The 20,620-nt window shown below is 35.5% G+C and overlaps 1 protein-coding gene across 4 annotated transcripts in view; it reads right to left on the bottom strand.

Annotated features, from left to right (window-relative positions):
- Positions 1 to 20,620, bottom strand: part of Luzp2 (leucine zipper protein 2) — a 510,973-nt gene that overhangs the window by 21,902 nt on the left and 468,451 nt on the right. For 3 of the 4 annotated variants that reach the window (XM_058577022.1, XM_058577023.1, XM_058577024.1), the window contains one exon: positions 2,999 to 3,091. The exons of the other annotated variant lie outside the window; for it this stretch is intronic. In XM_058577022.1, coding sequence (XP_058433005.1) covers positions 2,999 to 3,091 — 93 coding nt within the window. The remainder of the gene's footprint in view (positions 1 to 2,998; positions 3,092 to 20,620) is intronic. 4 annotated transcript variants of the gene reach the window in all.

A 20,620-nucleotide genomic window follows, 5' to 3' on the forward strand; every position in this document is an offset into this window, starting at 1 on the left:
TTAGGCACATGCTATTAAAAAAAAAAAAAGAATAGAAAATCCACCCAATCCACCCAGTTCTATTTATATAGAATACTTGAGTAGTTGCTCATAATCTTAATTTTTCAAATGATTTTATGATTATTTATATATGAAAATCATTGTTAATAAAAGTGATTTGCACTTTAGTATTGTGTGGGGAAATTTAAAAATAAGTGAAATAAATATCCAGGTCTCACTCACAAGAGAGCTGAATTAAGTTTCTTGGAGTGCATCTTGGGGGATAATATTTTGCAAGTGTTCTCTAGGTAATACAATGCTAAAGATACGGCTAGGAAACACTGGTCTAGAACTTGAAAACTGATGTTCACACAATTTCCACTAGTTCTTATAGGCTATGTTGACTGATTTCATTTATTTATATTATTCTTTTGGCCTGCAACTGTGCCTGAATCTATAACCTCTGAACACTGAGCACTGTTTGCACTAGAAATTGCAACTGCTTAAAAGTAGACACAACAAACCAAAATCTACTGAGGTCAGATTAGAGAGAGAATTCTTCATATTTGTGCGAGTAGAGGAAGTCTTTATTTGTTTTTTGCTTTGATTTTGTTTTTGTTTTTGGTCTGGGGGTGCTGTGGGTTGAACCAGAGGCTTTGTGGATGCTACATAAGTGCTCTGCCACTAAGATATATCACCAGCTCTAGTGGAAGAAGAGTTTTAAAGGGATTCAGACAGGGACCACTAGTAAGTAAGTAGATGTTTATGAGACTTACTGAAGGCAGGGAGGAGTTGCTACAGATGAAGAAGAGGAGAGAAACAAAGAGCAAAATGTAACATGATTTTGAAGGCCCAATTCTTGGTAGAAAAAAGTAGAACAGAATGGTGTTTGGGGGACACTAATAAACCACACATAACATTCCAGTTTTGTGTCTAATGAGAACATGTTTTTATATAGTTTCTGAAAAATACATCAAAATACTAAAACAGCCTCCTTAAAACTAATACCATGATTTTCCCACTTAGTTGGTCATAAACATTAGGAATATTAACTATCTCCCTAATTCAAAATAATCTCCTTAGCTAGGGAATTCAGGGGCCCTCACTTTCTAAGTGTTAGAGGACAAACAGATGAGGATGGTGGGACACAGGATTAAGAGAATAATTCTGTAAAGTGGGCCTATTGTGCTGATGCCCATGTGCTTTCTTTTCTTTCTTTTTTAAATTTTTTTTATTTTTTATTATTAGTTATTCAAAACATTACAAAGCTCTTGACATATCATATTTTATACATTTGATTCCAGCAGATTATGAGCTCCCATTTTTACCCCATATACAGATTGCAGAATTGTAACTGATGTGATTCTGCATGTGCTTTCTTTTCAAAAAAAAAAAAATTATCTGCATCCCTGCCCGGGCTGAGTGGACAGGATATGTCACATTCCTCAGCAAACTACCTGTTATCTGCAAGGAAATGATGCAGGAAAAAATGTTCACAAGAGGAACCCAAGTTACATTGAAGAGGGAGATTTTTGTGATGCTTTCATAGACAAGATTCTGGAAGATAAGGATAATTGCCCCAACCATAAAATATGTAAGAATTTATGGTTATGAATCTAATTAGAACCACTCAGCATAGACACAGGGGACCTAGAATTGTCGTGGCAGAGAGTACTTAAAATTTTCATGTCCTCTTGCTGTCAGTCAAAAGTCAAGAGGTGGACCCAGATGGGACTCTTAGAAAACTTCTCTGGGATCCCCCAATAAAGCTAAAGTGCAGGAGAGACACACTGTCCCCCTCCTCTCTGAGAAGACCCACTCTGTCCCTTGAGAGTGTCCTCTTTCCTTTTTCCTATCCTTTCAATAAACTCATTTCTGTTATTCTGAATGACATGTCTGAAATATTTCTGACTTGATCATAAAAAATTCGGTTCTGAAGGATGGGTCTTTGTTCTACCTCAGTATCTTGGAAGGCCCCAGCTCCATAATTACAAATTAATGTTTTGGATACATACCTCACCCCTTTCTGCACTGTATTCTCACCTCTGTACTGCTCTGATATCTTTTTCTGCTTCTGAAAACTTAATCACATTGTGAAAGTTCTGCATATCATTCAAACTAAAAGAAAAAAATATTTCTTTCTCTCCTCAAAGCCTTTCTGACTGTTCCTTTAGAAACATATTGCAAAATATTGTATTTCTGCTACTAGTTAAGTTGGTGTTCTACATTACATAGTTTTGGTACATGTTTCAATATACAAAGATTTGAAGGTAAACTATTGAGAAATCCCTCTTTCTAAATCCAGTTTTGCAGACAACAGAGGAAAAAGGGATGATATTATTTATTTATTTTTCTGTCTCCCTTATTTCCTTCTTCTGCTGCCTGGGTTTCTTCAGGTATGAATGATCTGAGTATGCACTTTCTAATTTTTAATTTAGTCTAATTAAATCTGCACAACACAGTTGGCATTTGTTGTTAAACCTAGACATCATAGATCTACAAGCTTAATTCTGCCACACTGAAACTTTAAAGAGCTAAAATTTCATTACTGTCATTTTGAATGAAAAACCATAGGACTCAGGTCTATATTTTCTAATATCATTTGGAGGTTAAGTATCTTCCTGCCTATAATATGATGTCTCATAATACTTGGATTATTTGCCTTAGCTGGAGAATATTACAGAATCATATCCTGTGTTTGTTTTTGAAAATTTTGTTTTGAAACACTTTAATGGCTTCCAGTCTCTTGGTTGTGGAAACGAAGCATGATGCTGAGTCTGTAGTCACCAACTTATGCCTCTAACATCTGTTCACAGTTACATTCTAAGAATCTGGTGGTGGAACTCCCTAATGGAACAACTACTTAGCTCATATCTAAAGAGAATTTGCATTATCACATTTAGGATTTCAAAGTTTATATGGCACATATTACATGTGATTAGAAAGTTTCATGGAGACATGAACAAGAATTTTAAAATGCTTATGTCCTTTTTTTCAAACCACTTTAAGTTAGTCTTACATCTTGAGAATCACAAGGAATGGTACTTGGATTTTCTTTCTTAGTTGATTCAACTCGAGTGTTTTCATTGTTTCCAGTAGCACTTTGCTGGGGCTTGAGAGAGAGAGAGAGAAAAAAAAAAGAGAGAGAGAGAGAAAGAAAGCATTAAAAAAAGAAAAATGGATTTAACAAACAGATTCACATAGTCACTGTAAAACATGGTACAAAGGCAGCATTGTACTCAGAGAAAAACAAGAAAGTAGCAATTGGTATATAACAGAGACCTTACAACTGTAACTTAGAAATTATTCACATTGAAAATAAATACTTTTTGTTCAAATTTTCATTGGTGATGTCCATTGGGATTAATTTGCCAATGAATATATTCATTTCTTATAATATCATATTATTTTAAAGATCCTGGACCCTCAAAAGCCAGATACCACACTGGGTGCCATGGCACGCACCTGTAATCCCAGTGGCTTGGGAGGCTGAGGCAGGAGGATAGCGAGTTCAAAGCCAGCCTCAGCAAAAGTGAGGTATTAAGCAACTCAGTGAGATTCTGTCTCTAAAGAAAATAAAAAATAGGGCTGGGTTTTTGGTTCAGTGGTCAGGTGGCCCTGAGTTTAATTCCAGATAACAACAACAAAAAAAGGCTGATACCCGTTCTTTCTCTTTATTTAAATCCCTAGCATGCTTAATTTTCATAATAATAAAGAAAATGCTATGTAATACCTCATAAATTACATAGAGGATAATATTCACTCCATTGCTTCACTAAGCAAGTTCTGCTTTATACCTCTGGGAAACCTAAATATAATTCTAGAATTTATCTCTTTAGGAACACTACATTGAACAAGAAGTTTCCTGGTTTTTACCAGAGAATAGTATGCCACAACTAATGTATTTCTGTATCACTGTAGATAGTTCTAATATTATCCACTCAAATGTGAATGTCTTTTTCAGGCAGAGCTGATTTAAATATGGTGTTACACTCATCAAAGCATGAGGGGACTTCTGCAGAAGAGACAAACAATAAATTCAACAAATGCTATTTCCTGAGTCTGACACTTTGATCACAGGGGGAAAAGAAATATATAGACAGATACACATATACCTATATGGTATACCAATTTCATTTGGTATAATAAGAAAAGGCATTGTAGACGGGGTATCTTTAAAATGTTTCTCTGAATAGTTCAGCAAGAATGAGGAGACTCTCTGTGTGAAGGTAATCATTTAACCAAAGATACAAAGGAAGAAGGGTCCTGTGTTAGCATGTGGCTTTATAACGTAGGAGCAGACTAAACATGGAAAAAATACAGCAAAGTAGAGAGCTACAGAATTGTAGTACAAAGATCATACTTAATTTAGTAGCCAAAAGGAGGTCCCTTGGATATTTTGAAACAATTATGGCATGGCCAAAACCTTGTTACCATGATGTGACAGCAGCATACAGGTAAAAATAGAACAGAAGACAAAGAGATCAGCAGACTAATAAAGAAGCCATTAAAATGAGCAGGAAGATGGTAACAAGGGCTGACGGAGTTGTCAATACTGACAATTTAAAGCAGATTGGACAAGTATTATATATTGAGATAAAAGGTTAGAATTGATGAAATTTGATGAGTTCTATAGAAATAGACAAACTGGAAGAAAAATATCTTTATAGCAAGAAGGGTGACATTATATTTCCATTAGAGAGTTTAAAGCATTTAGGACTCCTAAATAGACAGGCACTATTGGATAGCAACATTAAAAAGAAAATCAGTTTTAACAAGAATCAAAACAGCTATTTATTCAGCTAAAATATACTGAACATCTACCACCTATCTTCCCATAGCCTCCAACTTACAGTCACATTGAGGAAACAGGTTAAAAAGAATAAAAGCAATAAATAAGCACTAGTACTGAAGGAAAGTCTCCCCTGGCTCACAATAAGAACTACAGCTGCAGCACTATGAAGAATAGATTAAATCACTGAAAGAGAAAAGAGGCAAAGTTAGTATATTTTGTTTCTACTGAACAATCAGATAACTGAACATAGCCCCTGGATTGCCTTGTAAATTTCTTTTAATATTTAACAACATTTAAGAAAAAAGAAATATATTCTGACAATAGTTATTTTTATTTCTCAATGCCATCGCTCAGTCTTCATCAATATTAAAATGCATGGATATCTTATATAGCCACAATTTTAGCCCCCATGTTCTAAGTACTGTCTTTGCGCATCTAATATAAATGTTGCCACCCTTACATGTTTTTATCTATGATTTATAGGTATACAATTCATAGGGTATAATTGGAAAACTGTGATGCACTTGAATATTTTGACAGTTTTCAATTTGAGGTTATGTGAATAATATTGTGATGAACATCAACCTTCTTGTCTCCAGATTGAATGGATATTTCATATCATTCTTGACATTGATTTAAACATCTGCCTCACTTAATAGGCTGGGAGTTTCCAAAAGGGTAGATATCATTTATTTCTTATTTAAAAAGAAAATTTACTCTTTTAGTTATTTACTTATTTGCTTTTTGATCTTTTTGTGTGTATGGTACTGAGGAATGAACCTGGGAGCACTCTACCCCTGAGCTATATCCCAGCACTTTTTATTTTTATTTTGAAACAAGTTCTCTCCAAGTTGCTCAGGCTGGTCTCAAGTTGCCATCTTCCTGCCTCACCCTCCCTAGTATCCAGGTTTAAAGGAGTGTGCCACCATAACCAGCTTAGATATTACTTTTTATTCATCAATGCCTTCTTAGAAGCTAGTGCATATTTTGAAGTCAATTTACTTTTGTTTATCTTTTCCCTTTTGTTGTTTATTTGCAATAGGTTTCTTAGGATTAAAAAAAAAAAGGTCAGAACTGAATCAAAGGGAACGTACATATTTATGGTTGGAGAAATCTTTCCAAACAGTGTCAGTTGTAATGACTCCAACAATATAAGACCACAATATTTGCTATGCATACATTCTATACAAAATGTTTAGAATTCAAAGATTGAAAAACACAGCTCTTTATCTCCAAGTGCACCTGTTTGCTCATCCTAAAATGTTCCTCATTCCTAATCATCTCTGATTTCTTTCTTTAGGGTTGTGTTTCTCTCAAGATATGGTACATACTAAGGAATGTGTTCTCTTTCAATTCCCTGTCCTATGCAAGATATGAGCATGTGATCCGAGTTAGGACATTAGTAGCTGCATCACTGGAATTTAATTGATGAGAATAAGTCTGGACTGTTACATACACAGACGAGATAGACTGGGTTTAAATGGGCTGGCTGCAATTTTAAGCTATCAAGGCCACACAAAAAAAATCACACAACACAGACATAATTTTTCAAATCGAGGACAGGATGGCTCTTTAACCTTAAGGGTCATCTTCCCTGATTTAAAGAGAGCCAGAACTCATGATCCATTTATTTATAGGGGAATTAACAAAGGATTTTCGATAGAATGTTCTTTACCACATAAGGCAGGGGGTCGGCTGGTCAAGCCCCAAAGAGTAACACCCAGGTCCAGAGCCATAGGAAAGCAGACTTCTTTGCTGAATGAAGGAGGAGGCCACCTGCATCACGCAGCACAAACAACATGCAATGCCAGACCAACACCCACTTGGCTTAAGGATGAGAGAGGATGCTTAATATAGCTCATGGGTGGCTCCCAATAAATAAAGAACACTGCTACAGTGATTAGGTTCATTACTCTGGTTGGATGCCTTGGCTCAGTTGTTCCTAAAACAAAACCCTTATCATTCATGTGTCCCTGGAGCAGCCTTTGTTTCTGTTTTCCCCAGGCTTGATTCTGCAATTCTTCCTTGATTTTATGATCTTCTGATATTCTACCTCTGAATTCCCCTTCACTCAATATGTTCAAATTAGCACTTGTTGCATGTAACTAGGGAGGGCCAAATAATGCAAAATGTCAAAGCCATAAGTTGAAATTGACAGCACAAGGTAAGTGCCGTGATAGTGGTCTACCATGGAGCCAACCAGATTAAAACCTAACTGAATTGGACAAGCTCTTTAATGATGGAATTAATATTTCATGGTGTTCAACATATTCCTAAAAATATACATTTGTGCAGATGATACATTTTAATGCTTGATTAATGACATATTCTTGTGCAAATATTTTACATTTATGAAAATGTTCCCAGACTTTGGAGGTGCAATAGAGACAAGAATATGTCCAAAGTGAGAAGTTTTATTTATTATTTAACTATTCATTTGACAATTTACTTATCTATAATTTTGTGAACCTTTGATATTTTGAATGAAAGATAAAAGAGCCTTTATTTTATTAAGCTGACAAAAATGAGAGGGAAAGACTACTACAACTTTCTTTCTCCATAAATTTGCTAATATCTTCCCCTGTTTTCATCAACTAAATAACTGTGGTGCCTGGTTTTCTACATTTTATATTAAATACTGAGGTTATCACACTTAATTTTGCTTCAGAATTAAAAGAACTATAGTAATTATTTTTAACAATGGAAAGAAATTATATATTACTGCAAAGGTATAAGCACCAATGCATAATTTTTTTTATTTACTTAAATAAAGAAAGCAGAGCATTTAATTAAAGCACTGCTTGCTTTTAAGCCTAATATATATATTTCTCTGTCACTGACATCTCTTCTTTATACTCTTGTATAAAGAAAGCAAAATGAAAAAAATATATATAAAACTTATTGAATCTGATAAGCAAACTTGAATTTGAACTGACTTTGGGGATAGATAATGAATTTTGTAGTCAAAGAAATGTGGATTTCAATCTTGGATTAGCACTTAAATGAAATAGGGCTTCAGACAATTTATATATCTTTGCAGGACTGCTGTTTCCTGCTGCTCTGCCAAAGGAGGGCAAAATCACTTAAATTGCAGTGTGCTTTTTTTTTGTCATTTGTTTCAGGGGAGTAGGAAACTAAATATAAAGTGTCTGGTACCTTCTGGGAAGCTATTGCTTTAAAATTTACTATTTACTTGAATAAATAGAGACCTCCATCTTAGTCTGGGAAAGTATGGCCCTGAAATAGAGTGACTATATTAGTAAACTAAATGGTGGACTCGGGCTGCCCCCCAAAAGTTATGCCAGTATCTTCTGACAAAAGATGGAACATTAACTTCTCTGGCAAAGTATATGATGAAATTAAGGATCTCAAGATGAGGGAATTGCACTTTTATTGCTCATTATGGACTGAAAAAATGAAGTACTATAAATAGGGTGACTTAAAACAATAGCAATCTCTTTCCACAGTTCTGGAGGCTAAAACTCCCAGATCAAGGACCTGCAGAGTTGCTTCTGGTAAGGACATTATTTCTACCCTGCAGTTGGCTGCCACAGCACTCTATACTCACTATGCCAAGAAAACAACCTCTCTGGTTTCTTATTAGACACTGATTTTGTCAGGTCATGCTTGTGCTTATTTCCACTTAACATTTAAACTTAATTGCATCCATAAAAGTCCTGTCTCCAAAAATAGAGTCAAGTTTTAAGAGGATATAATACATTTCATAGCACATTAGATTATTTACATGGGTCTAAACACCATCACAAATGTGCTTATAAGAAAGAGGAGTTCACAAACACACAGAAGAGAAAGCAGAGCAAATATGGAGGCTGAAGTAAGAGTGATGTAGTTATGAATCCCAGAATGCCCAATAACCACCAGAAACCAGAAGATGCATGGAATAAATTCATATCTACAGTCCCCAAAGAGGATGCAATCCTGTCAGATTTCAAACTTCTGGATTCCAGACATGTGAAAGAAGGTGTTTCGGTAACATATAGCCATCATGTTTGTGAGAAGTCATTACAGCAGTAATAGATTATTAAAACAACCATACCTTCCTCTAATTTAGGATGTGCTAGACATTCATTTTCCTGTCTCTTGAATGTACTTTATGGTCTTATTCAATAAAAATAATTTATTATTCCTTCCATAGAATAACTCTCATATTTTGAGATAAAAAGCAAAGCCTAAATATTTTAAATAATGTTCAGAATCCATATTGAAAATCATTGAAGCCTCAATTAAAGAAACTATTTCATAAATGGATAAAACTAGAATTTCCATTCAGACACTTTCAAGTCAAGAATTCCAGAACAAACGAAATATCATAGTCCTTCCCATATATTTTAGAAGAAAGAAGTAGTATGCATATTACATACGCATTTTCTAATTTAACGTGATTTTTCTATAGTGTGCATCTTTTAACAAAAAGGAATGAATTGGAAGAGGTGATATATAAAGGTCTTTCCTTAGAGGTAGAAAGATCCAGAATAATTTTCTGGGAAAGAAAATGTAGCTAACATGGAAAAATTGGTTTGTTTCTGGACTCACAAGTGTCCTCATAGTAATACTATGTACATATGTAGGGATATAGAGATAGACTGAATATATAAGATATGATTCACTTTATATGTATATTTGTATGTACAATCACCAAGTATACCTCAGCTAACTGACAAGCATTTTAAGTGAAATCTTTTGTCTCAAAACCAAATGATATTAATCATGTTTATGAACAAGATACAGTAAACAATAATCAGATTTACTCTGATATCTGAAATGCAAAAATAAGAAATAGTAGCATTGAGGAAACTGATAAAAGGCCACGAGGAACAGAGACTCCTGAGGGACACAAAGGAGATGCATAGAATCTATACCATTGTCAATCAGATGCCAAGAAAAGGGCCACAAAGAGCTGAACCAATGAGACACAATTAGTTCTAAAGACCTATTCTGATAGTGAATAACGCTGACCAAGCCACACACGCAGTGGGCTCTTCAGCTGTCTCTCCAAGGGCTTAATGAGGATTATGAAGATGAATGACATGATTGAAGTTGTTATTTTGTTCAATTGACTTGATTTAGTTCCCATGAATCCTTACCAAAAGTGAGATTATGAACACTTTAAAGACAAGGACAACACTTCTTTTGTCACTGTGAATTTTCATACCTACCATCAAGACTGACAAAAAAAAAATTACTTGATATAATTTTAAAAAATAAGAGAACTCTTGAAATATTATAACAGAACTGTGTGTGGCAGGTATTATTGTTTTCATATGTTAAGTAAACAACCGAAAACTCTGGAAGCTACATTGATTCAGCAATAAAAACCTGTTATTTGTATGATATAGCTAGTGACTTCATCCATGCTGTTAGATTTTAATTTCTTTGGTTTTTCAACTCTATCTTAGTACTCCCTCCTTATATTTAAGAATGATTGATGAGATTCATCTGCACTTATGATAAGCACCCTCTTTAAGCTCAAATTATGGAATGACTTCTTCCAGGGTCAGGTTTATCTATATTATTTGCTACCTGTTAAAACAGAACAAAACAAACAAACAATAAATAAATAAATAAGAATAAGAAAGAAAAAGAAAAAAAGAAAACTTTGCAGAATCTGTTTATGCAGTACAGCTCACCAAAATACATTTCAATTTCAGTAAGCCTTGCTGGATGGCCAAGTAATTGTTTTGAGAAAGCAGAATAGAATAAAATAAAATACATAAACATATAAAATGAGAGACATTTTATGTAACAACATTTTAAAATATTGTTAAATCCAAGTGCTGTGGCAAGTTCCTATAGTCTCAGCCACTCAAGAGGCTGAGGCAGCAGATGGCTTGAACCTAGGAGTTAGAGGCCACCCTGAGCAACAGAACAGAATGTCATGTCTAAAAATCAATAGATAAATAGGCAAATAAAAACAACTTTTCAAGAAAAATATTCCAGAGTGTTTTAGAAAATTTAAAAAGAGAAGTGGAAAGGAGAGTATATGCCATAGCTCCGCCTCTCTGTCATCAGATGAGGTCATTTGGTGCAATCAAAATAAATAATAGATATTTTTCAAAGTTGAACTAATACTTTGCATTAATATTTCTTTGTTCCTCATTTATTAAAGTCCTTCTAATATGCATCAGAAGAAAATATGCATCTTGGTTACCCTTCTTCCTTGTTTACCTTACCAGGAAATACTTACCAGGAAGTACAGAGATACACATATATTTGTCTGTGGTTACTTTTATATTCCTCACCCTTAAGGTGCTTCCCATATTAACAGTTTTAAAATGAAGACACACAAGGTTCAAGGTAGTGTTTCTTTCCAGCTCTGCAACTTCAGATTCTTTGCTAAAGTAAGATGATTGCTAAGAGGGATAAGAAAATCTTGTGGGATTTTGTATAATAGAGTTATTTCTAAATAAGAGTCACTGAATAACTCCCTAGTGGCAAAATAAATGACTTTATTATTGACAAAATCAAATCTTGAGCTTTACTCGAAACTTCCTTTGGTCTAATGTGTTCAGAAACTATGGTATACAGGATGGTTAAGCACTGTCTCTATTGTCAAAGATGTGTGTGTTTGATAGGCACTCCATCGCAGCAAATTCTAGCAATTCAGTGTTTTCCGAACCAGTCCTACACAATCTTCTGTGTCTTTCTTCAATTTGTTCTACTTATTTCAATTTAGTTTCTTCCCTGGATATAATTACAAACCCTGTGCATGCTACATGGCCAGGTTCAATCACACCTTCCTTCCCAAGCACTTTCTGAGAACATTTCTGTGATTCTAAGTGATGGAAAAAAAATTGACACTATTTAAGGATATTTGTATGGTAGGGAGCGCTAGAGTAATAATATAACTTAATTCAAGGAATACTAAAAGGTAAAGAAAATTGTGCTTTAGAATCCCCATTTTTGTCCAAAAAATAACATAGAAACTCAGATATTAATTAAGACACTTCTCCAAAGTCCTAGTGTTACTGAGTCTGAAGCAATACCAACATACTAATTTTCCTCTGTTAGCATAACACATCACAACATACCAAGTTAATGGACATTCATTATCTTAAAGTTCTGGGTGGCTTGATATCTTGTATGATTTTCAGCAGGCTAAAATTAAGATTCCTGATGAGTCTTTGTTTGTTCTTTTTTGTTTTTTTGTTTGTTTGTTTTTCTTTCTGAATGTACTAGGACCAAAATTATACTCCATGGTCTCCTCCATCTGCTAATAGGCATTTCACAGGCTTTGAGTCTTTACTCCCTTCCTATTTACAGGCCTACAACATTGTAACTCTCTGTGCCTGGTATAGTAGCAAATCCCAACTCCCTCCTGCCATCACTGACTATTTTTAAGGTCCCTTTACAAGTATATTGTTCTCATAGAGATAAATCTGTATAATCTCCATTTTTTTGTCAATTGGTTTTCAATTTTAATTTTCCCTTTTCATGAAACCTATTCAAAATTTACTATGTTTCTATTTTAAAAAATACATTTATGAAGAACTCATACATCCAAGAGAAATTCATAATAGACTTTTAAAAAGTCTTAAATTGGATTTCAGATAAAAATGGTATATTATTGGGGGCCGTGAGTGAATTATAGGTTTATTTGAGCCATCTCAAGGCAGGGAGGTTTGCTTTTCTGAGAACTCTCAATGAAACTCCACCAACTTGAGACAGCCCAGATTATGCTGACACCCTGCCCTGGTCCAGGCAACCCTAGGTTCAAATACAGCAGCCAGAAGGGAGAGGAAGTAGGCATAACCTGCTAAGCCTCAATCAACTTCTCCCTGTTTTCCCCATTGCTGTTTCCAACTCATTTAATTAAAGACTGCAAGCTCCATTTTGGTTTTAGATACAGCTTCCATCACAGCTAGATCATACCACCATGTCGCAAGCTGTTCATTTATTTCTGAATCTTGTCTTTATTTTATTTTATTTTTTAGTTTCTCATACCTTTAATATTTCGAATCTGACTTACCTCCTGACTTCCAGGAAACTGAGTAAAGGCCATGGGGGCCACAATAGTTATTTTAAATATTTGGAATATAGTAAAAGGAAACTTTTGTAGGAAATTTATAAATTCAAAATGCTTAGATATAAAAAGAGAATAAGGCAAGTAACTTAAAATGTTAGGAAAATAGTTCAAATAAGGAGGGAAAAGCTGATGTAAGAGAGGAGGAGCAAAGTTAGAAAATTTTAGTATTTGAAAATATTAAGGCATAGTAAATGTAATATTTCCTGAATATCAATGTCTAAAAAATATATTATTTGGAGCAAGGAAGTTGGTGTAAATTTATTTACAGGAGAAGTTTAGAAGATAGGGTTAGAGATGCAGTTCAGTGGTAGGCTAGTACTTGCCTATCATGTGCAAAGTCCTGGGAACATCATAAAGAATAAAATAACAATAAAAATGAATAAAATAAAATCTAACAAAAAAGACGCATAGGCCACAGACAATACTGTGAACACTTTCCTATGTTAATCCATGGGAAATCAGCCACTTTCTTGAAAAATATGATTTCTCAATGCTTAAATAAAATGGAAAATTTGTTTATGAAAGAGATCAATAATATAGTGGGGAAAATCATATCACACACCCCAGTATAAATAGTTGTTTGCAAATCGAAAGGTTTTAACCAGAATATATAAAAAAAGATTCTCATGAATATATAAGTAAATAACAAACTTCAAATTAGAAAAAGGAAAAGATATAAGTAACCGTTCTTCAAATTGAAAACCCAGATTGCATGTTACATGAGCAAATGATGGCTTTATCTTATTAATATTTAAGAAAAAGCAATTTAATACCCAAGTGAGCTATCAATTTGTATACTAGACTGGCAAAATTTAAGGCTTAAAGTGGTAAGTGCCCGTAAGTACATGGAACAGAACGAGAGTAATCAATCTTTAATGTTTGTAAATCTAAATTTTAAACACCTATTTTTGGAAAAAATGGTCTTCAGTAATTCATAATATTGTCAGGGATGTGCTTTTAACCACACATTTCCCTTCCTGGTTATTTCTTAAAGATTTTTTTATATGTAGTGTTACTCATATGATACGAAACCGACTGCTCATCACCAAAGTGTTCATGAGAACAAAGAATGAATTACCCTAATTTTTAAGCATTTGGGGATTAGCATTAATTTTATTTTATTTTATTTATTTTTTTTTTTAATTTTTATTGTTGGTTGTTCAAAACATTACATAGTTCTTGATATATCATATTTCACACTTTGATTCAAGTGGGTTATGAACTCCCATTTTTACCCCATATACAGATTGCAGAATCATATCAGTTACACATCCATTGATTTACATATTGCCATACTAGTGTCTGTTGTATTCTGCTGCCTTTCCTATCCTCTATTATCCCCCCTCCTCTCCCCTCCCCTCCCCTCGTCTCTCTCTACCCCCTCTACTGTCATTCATTTCTCCCCCTTGTATTATTTTTCCCTTTCCCCTCACTTTCTCTTGTATGTAATTTTGTATAACCCTGAGGGTCTCCTTCCATTTCCATGCAATTTCCCTTCTCTCTCCCTTTCCCTCCCACCGCTCATCCCTGTTTAATGTTAATCTTCTTCTCATGCTCTTCGTCCCTACTCTGTTCTTAGTTACTCTCCTTATATCAAAGAAGACATTTGGCATTTGTTTTTTAGGGATTGGCTAGCTTCACTTAGCATAATCTGCTCTAATGCCATCCATTTCCCTGCAAATTCTATGATTTTGTCATTTTTTAATGCAGAGTAATACTCCATTGTGTATAAATGCCACATTTTTTTTAACCATTCGTCTATTGAAGGGCATCTAGGTTGGTTCCACAGTCTTGCTATTGTGAATTGTGCTGCTATGAACATCGATGTAGCAGTGTCCCTGTAGCATGCTCTTTTTAGGTCTTTAGGGAATAGACCGAGAAGGGGAATAGCTGGGTCAAATGGTGGTTCCATTCCCAGCTTTCCAAGAAATCTCCATACTGCTTTCCAAATTGGCTGCACCAATTTGCAGTCCCACCAGCAATGTACAAGTGTACACTTTTCCCCACATCCTCGCCAGCACTTGTTGCTGTTTGACTTCATAATGGCTGCCAATCTTACTGGAGTGAGATGGTATCTTAGGGTGGTTTTGATTTGCATTTCTCTGACTGCTAGAGATGGTGAGCATTTTTTCATGTACTTGTTGATTGATTGTATGTCCTCCTCTGAGAAGTGTCTGTTCAGGTCCTTGGCCCATTTGTTGATTGGGTTATTTGTTATCTTATTGTCTAATTTTTTGAGTTCTTTGTATACTCTGGATATTAGGGCTCTATCTGAAGTGTTGAGAAGTAAAGATTTGTTCCCAGGATGTAGGCTCCCTATTTACCTCTCTTATTGTTTCTTTTGCTGAGAAAAAACTTTTTAGTTTGAGTAAGTCCCATTTGTTGATTCTAGTTATTTACTCTTGTGCTATGGGTGTCCTATTGAGGAATTTGGAGCCCGACCAAATATTTAATATTTAAACACATATATTAAATTATGTAGAGACATTAATGAACAAGAGCAAGTCGTGGCAGCTGCAGTAAAACAGGCTTTAGATGCCAGAGACATTAATGAACAAGGGCAAATTGTGGCAGCTGCAGTAAAACAGGCTTTAGATGCCAGGCCAAGAACATGCTACAATTGTGAACAAACAGGACATTTTAAAAGGAATTGCCCCATTGGAGGAGGGTTTAACAAAACTAGGTATCAAAGGAGTAGAATACCAGGTATTTGCCCACGATGCCGTAGAGGGAGACATTGGGCTAATGAATGCCATTCTCAAACCACCATAGAGGGTACTCCATTATCAAAAAACGAACAAGGACCAGGTGTTTATCCACGATATCATGGAGAAAGGCATCGGGCTCCATTGCCAAAAAATGGACAGGGGGGCCCAATGCTCTGGGGCCCAAAACCACAAATATACGGAGCACTGGAGGAACCCAGCAACCCCATCAGGGTAGTGCCCAGGACACATTGTCCATCAGATCCCTCATCAGACAAACCAGAGGGAGCGCAGGGTTGGACATATGCGCCTCCGCCAGAGCAGTACTAACTCCAGAGATGGGAGTTCAAATCATTCCCACAGGGGTGAAAGGACCTCTTCCCAAAGGAACAGTAGGCTTATTATTGGGACGCAGCTCTTCTACTCTAAAAGGACTTATGATAAGTCCTGGGGTAATTGATCCCGATTATGAAGGTGAAATAAAAATTATAGCCAGTTCTCCAAAGGGTATATCAGTAATTTCACCAGGAGATAGAATAGCACAGTTACTAATAATACCCAGCCTACATGATAAATTTTCCAGTCGTACCGTAGAAAGAGGTTCCAAGGGATTAGGCTCCACAGGTGTAGATTGGGCTATGCTTTCTTTAAATTTAGATTCTCGCCCCATGCTAAAACTAAATATTCAAGGACCTGAATTTAATGGGCTACTGGATACAGGTGCAGACCTTAGCATCATCTCTCGTCAAGAATGGCCAAAACATTGGCCATTACAACAAGCCACTCAAACGCTTCGAGGCCTAGGAGTGGCGACTAATCCCCATAGAAGTGCAATGGTATTAGATTGGAAGGATCCTGAAGGATGTGAAAGAACTATACAGCCATATGTATTGGATCATCTTCCCGTAAATTTATGGGGACGAGATGTCTTAGATCAATTAGGTTTGACATTAACAAATAACATCAACCAAAATGCACCCACTATTATGACTAGACAAGGTTTTAGGAAAGGAAAAAGATTAGAAAAACAAGAACAAGGTATAGCAGCACCAATACAAATAGATCAAGGAACAGAAAGACATGGGTTGGATTTTCAGAAAGGGCCACTGAGACAATAAATATTACTTGGAAATCAGAAAGACCAGTATGGGTTCCTCAGTGGCCCCTGACTAAAGAAAAGATACAAGCAGCCCATGACCTGGTCAAACAACAATTAGCAGAAGGACATATACAACCTTCTGTATCTCCTCATAATACTCCCATTTTTGTCATCAAAAAGAAATCTGGTAAATGGAGATTATTGCAAGATTTAAGAGCCATTAATAATGAGATGTTTATTATGGGACCTGCTCAATCAGGGATTCCTCAGTTGTCTGCTTTGCCAAAAACCTGGTATGTTTTAGTTATAGATATTAAAGATTGTTTTTTTTTTCAATTCCAATTCATCCTGAGGATAGTCCAAGTTTTGCATTTACTATCCCTACACTGAATCATGAAGGTCCTGATCAGAGATATGAATGGAAAGTACTCCCTCAAGGGATGGCTAACAGCCCAACTATGTGTCAAATTTATGTTAACAAAGTAATCCAGCCACTTAGAAATCAAAATCCTGAACTACAAATATTTCACTATATGGATGATGTATTATTAGCACACAAAGATAAAAACACATTGCTAGAATGTTATGCCACACTTACAAACTTATTAAAAAATTATAACCTAGAGATAGCAATAGATAAAGTACAATTAAATTTTCCAATTAATTATTTAGGAGTTCTATTATCCTCAACCATGGTCCGTCCACCAAAAATTCAAATACGAGTAGATCAACTCAAATCACTTAATGACTTTCAAAAGTTATTAGGAGACATAAATTGGATAAGGCCTTATCTAGGTATACCAACAGGAGAGTTGGGACCTTTATTTGATATCCTAAAAGGTCCATCAGATCCAAATTCACCCCGAATGTTAATGCCTGAAGCAAGAAAGGCATTAAAAATCATTGAAACATATATGGAAAATATGCATTTGGATAGAATTGATATAAGTTTGTCTTTATTATTTATTGTACTACCAACAAAAAATATTCCTACAGGAGTATTTTGGCAAGAAGGTCCATTATTATGGATACATTTATCTTATTCTCCTAACACTATTCTTACTAGGTATCCTGAGGCTGTAGGACAATTAATACTCAAAGGAATAAAAGCAGCAAAGGGAGTGTTTGTAATTTCTCCCAATAAAATTATTACTCCATATACTATGAATCAAATTGATGAGTTAGCTAATGAGTTAAATACTTGGGCAATAATCATGTGCAAATCTAATGTTTCATTTGATAACCACTTACCATCTAATCCTTTATTGTCTTTTTGGTCATTGCATCCTGTAATTTTTCCCAAAATGACAAGAAAAACACCTATCATGAATGCTCCAAATATATTCACTGATGGGTCAAATAATGGTACAGCAGCAGTAGTTACCCCTGATCAAACTTTTACATTTTTAGTACCCAAACAATCAGCTCAAAAGGTAGAGCTTAATGCAGTTTTACAAGCTTTTGTGATGTTTAAAGATTCTGTATTTAATTTATTTTCTGATAATCAGTATGTAGTTAATGCTATAGTATCTCTTGAAGATGCTGGTAGGATTTCCCCTTCTTCTACTGTTTTCTCTTTGCTTTCCACTATACAAAGTCTAATCTGGGACACAAAAGATCCATTCTTTATAGGACATATCAGGGCACATACAGGATTGCCTGGAGCCCTTAGTTTGGGCAATGATTTAGCAGATAAAACTACACATGACATACATATTTTCTCTACACTAGAAGAAGCTATAAATTTTCATAAAAAGTTCCATGTCAATGCTAATACTTTACAAAAGCATTTTAAAATAACTAAGGAACAAGCTAGACAAATAATAAAACAATGTCAAAATTGTGTGACCTTTTTACCACAAGTTAATCTTGGAGTCAATCCTAGAGGATTGATACCTAACCATATTTGGCAGATGGACATCACACACTTGCCAGAATTTGGAAAATTAAAATATTTGCATGTTACAGTTGATACTTCTTCTGGATTTTTGATGGGCTCCCTTCATGCCGGAGAAAAAACTAAAGATGTTATAGCTCATTGCTTATAAAATTTTGCCACTGTGGGTGTTCCAAAACAGTTAAAAACAGATAATGCCCCTGGTTATACTTCTACCTCTTTTAAACAATTTTGCTCACCATTTGGCATTACTCATATAACAGGAATCCCATACAATCCACAGGGACAAGGCATAGTTGAAAGAGCTCATCAAACTATTAAAATGTACTTATTAAAGCAAAAAGAAGGAATTGGGAAGGGGTATATATTCCCCAAAGATAAACTTAAAATAACCCTTTTTACTCTAAACTTTTTAAATTTGGATGCATCAGGACTTAGTGCTGCGGAAAGGCATATGTGTCCAAAAAATGTGCATAAGCCCAAGGTACTTTGGAAGGATATTCTAACAGGACAATGGAAAGGTCCTGACCCAGTAATTGTCTGGAGTCGGGGGTCTGTTTGTGTGTTTCCACAGGGAGAACAGCAGCCGATTTGGATTCCAGAAAGATTAACTAAAGCGATTTCTACAGACCAAAAAGAAGATGATTTGGCTCAAATCCATAACAACTGATTTCCAAAACTCCAGTTTGGCTATTCTTACATCTGCAACAGAACCAGGATGCTTTTTTCAATATCTATTTTATTATTGCCCTTTGCCATATCATGAAGTTCTATTTTGTTTTTTGAGCTCATACAGACCTAGGTTAATGTTTTGCTGATCAGTTCTATTTTTTGACTATAGAGTTTTTAAACATTGCAATGGAGATTTCACCTGTAAAAAGTTATAAGGCCTTTACTATAATGTTATGTGTTGTATGTATTATATTATGTGTGCACACTTGTGTTTTGTGTTATATGTTTGAATGTATGTATGTCCATATATCATATATGATGAGCGCTCATGATAAAATGGATCCAAATATTTTTTTTTTCATGTGATTTATATGGTTTAATTTAAATTGGGTAAACAACTGTTGAGGATTGTTTTAATATGTAAACAAAAAAGAAGGTTAACAGATCTGTTTGTTTACTTTCACCTTTCCTTTTCATTATATTTAATAATTCTCTTAAAGATAATGTAAATTGTTAAGAAAATTGTTTTCTTTTAGTGCCTTCTGTAATGTTACATAATTTTTTCTTTATCCATTATTGCCAGAATTCCTATCTTCACCCAGTGCCGTGAAGACAATGTAAATTGTTAAGAAAATTGTTTTCTTTTAGTGCCTTCTGTAATGCTACATAATTTTTTCTTTAGCCATTATTGCCAGAATTCCTATCTTCATCCCAGTGCTGGTGAAGTCAAAGATAAAACCAATCTACAGCTTCTACAATAGCCATCACTGAACTACTTGCAGAACTTGCCTGGACACATTGTGAGCTCACCTGTATGCATTGTGAACTATCTGTTGGTGCAGCGACTTGTGGTAGTGTTGGGGTATTTTTGCTGATGATGTCATTGGTGGTACAATTTTTCTAAAAGGAGCCATCAATTGGCTTGGTGTATCTTCCTCCCTTCTGCTTGTCATGATCGTCCATCTAAAATTTGGGGGCCAACAGAGGTGAGGCAAAGAACCTCACCCCCCCGCTGGTACAAAGACCTCTCCACAGGTGAGGCTGTATACTGGACCGGTAGTCAGTGATGGGTAAGATCCAATTGCAATGGTACCAACCTAAGGACCATATGTACTATTGGACAACCTAAGGCAGGCACGGTCCCTAAGCCACATGCTTGTTGTTTAAACAGAGAGGGGGAGATGTTGAGAGCCACAGCCAAAGGGGCCCCAGCAAACTTCCAGCTGCCAGGAAACTTCCAGCTGCCAGCTGATGATTGGCTCACAGCGGCCCCAGCAACATCTAGCTGATTGGCTCCTCGGCCCCAGCAACATCTAGCTGATTGGCTCCTCTGCGGTGATGCTCATTGGTCTGTTTCCCTGCCCTTTCAGACCACGGAGTTGCTCATTGGGGGACTTTTTTGGCTCCGCCCACGTGACCCAGCCAATCG

This window comes from Marmota monax, unplaced genomic scaffold, assembly GCF_021218885.2.
Source record: "Marmota monax isolate L192 unplaced genomic scaffold, Marmota_monax_Labrador192_F-V1.1 WCK01_AAM20220418_F8-fsc00061, whole genome shotgun sequence".
Classification (NCBI taxonomy): domain Eukaryota; kingdom Metazoa; phylum Chordata; class Mammalia; order Rodentia; family Sciuridae; genus Marmota; species Marmota monax.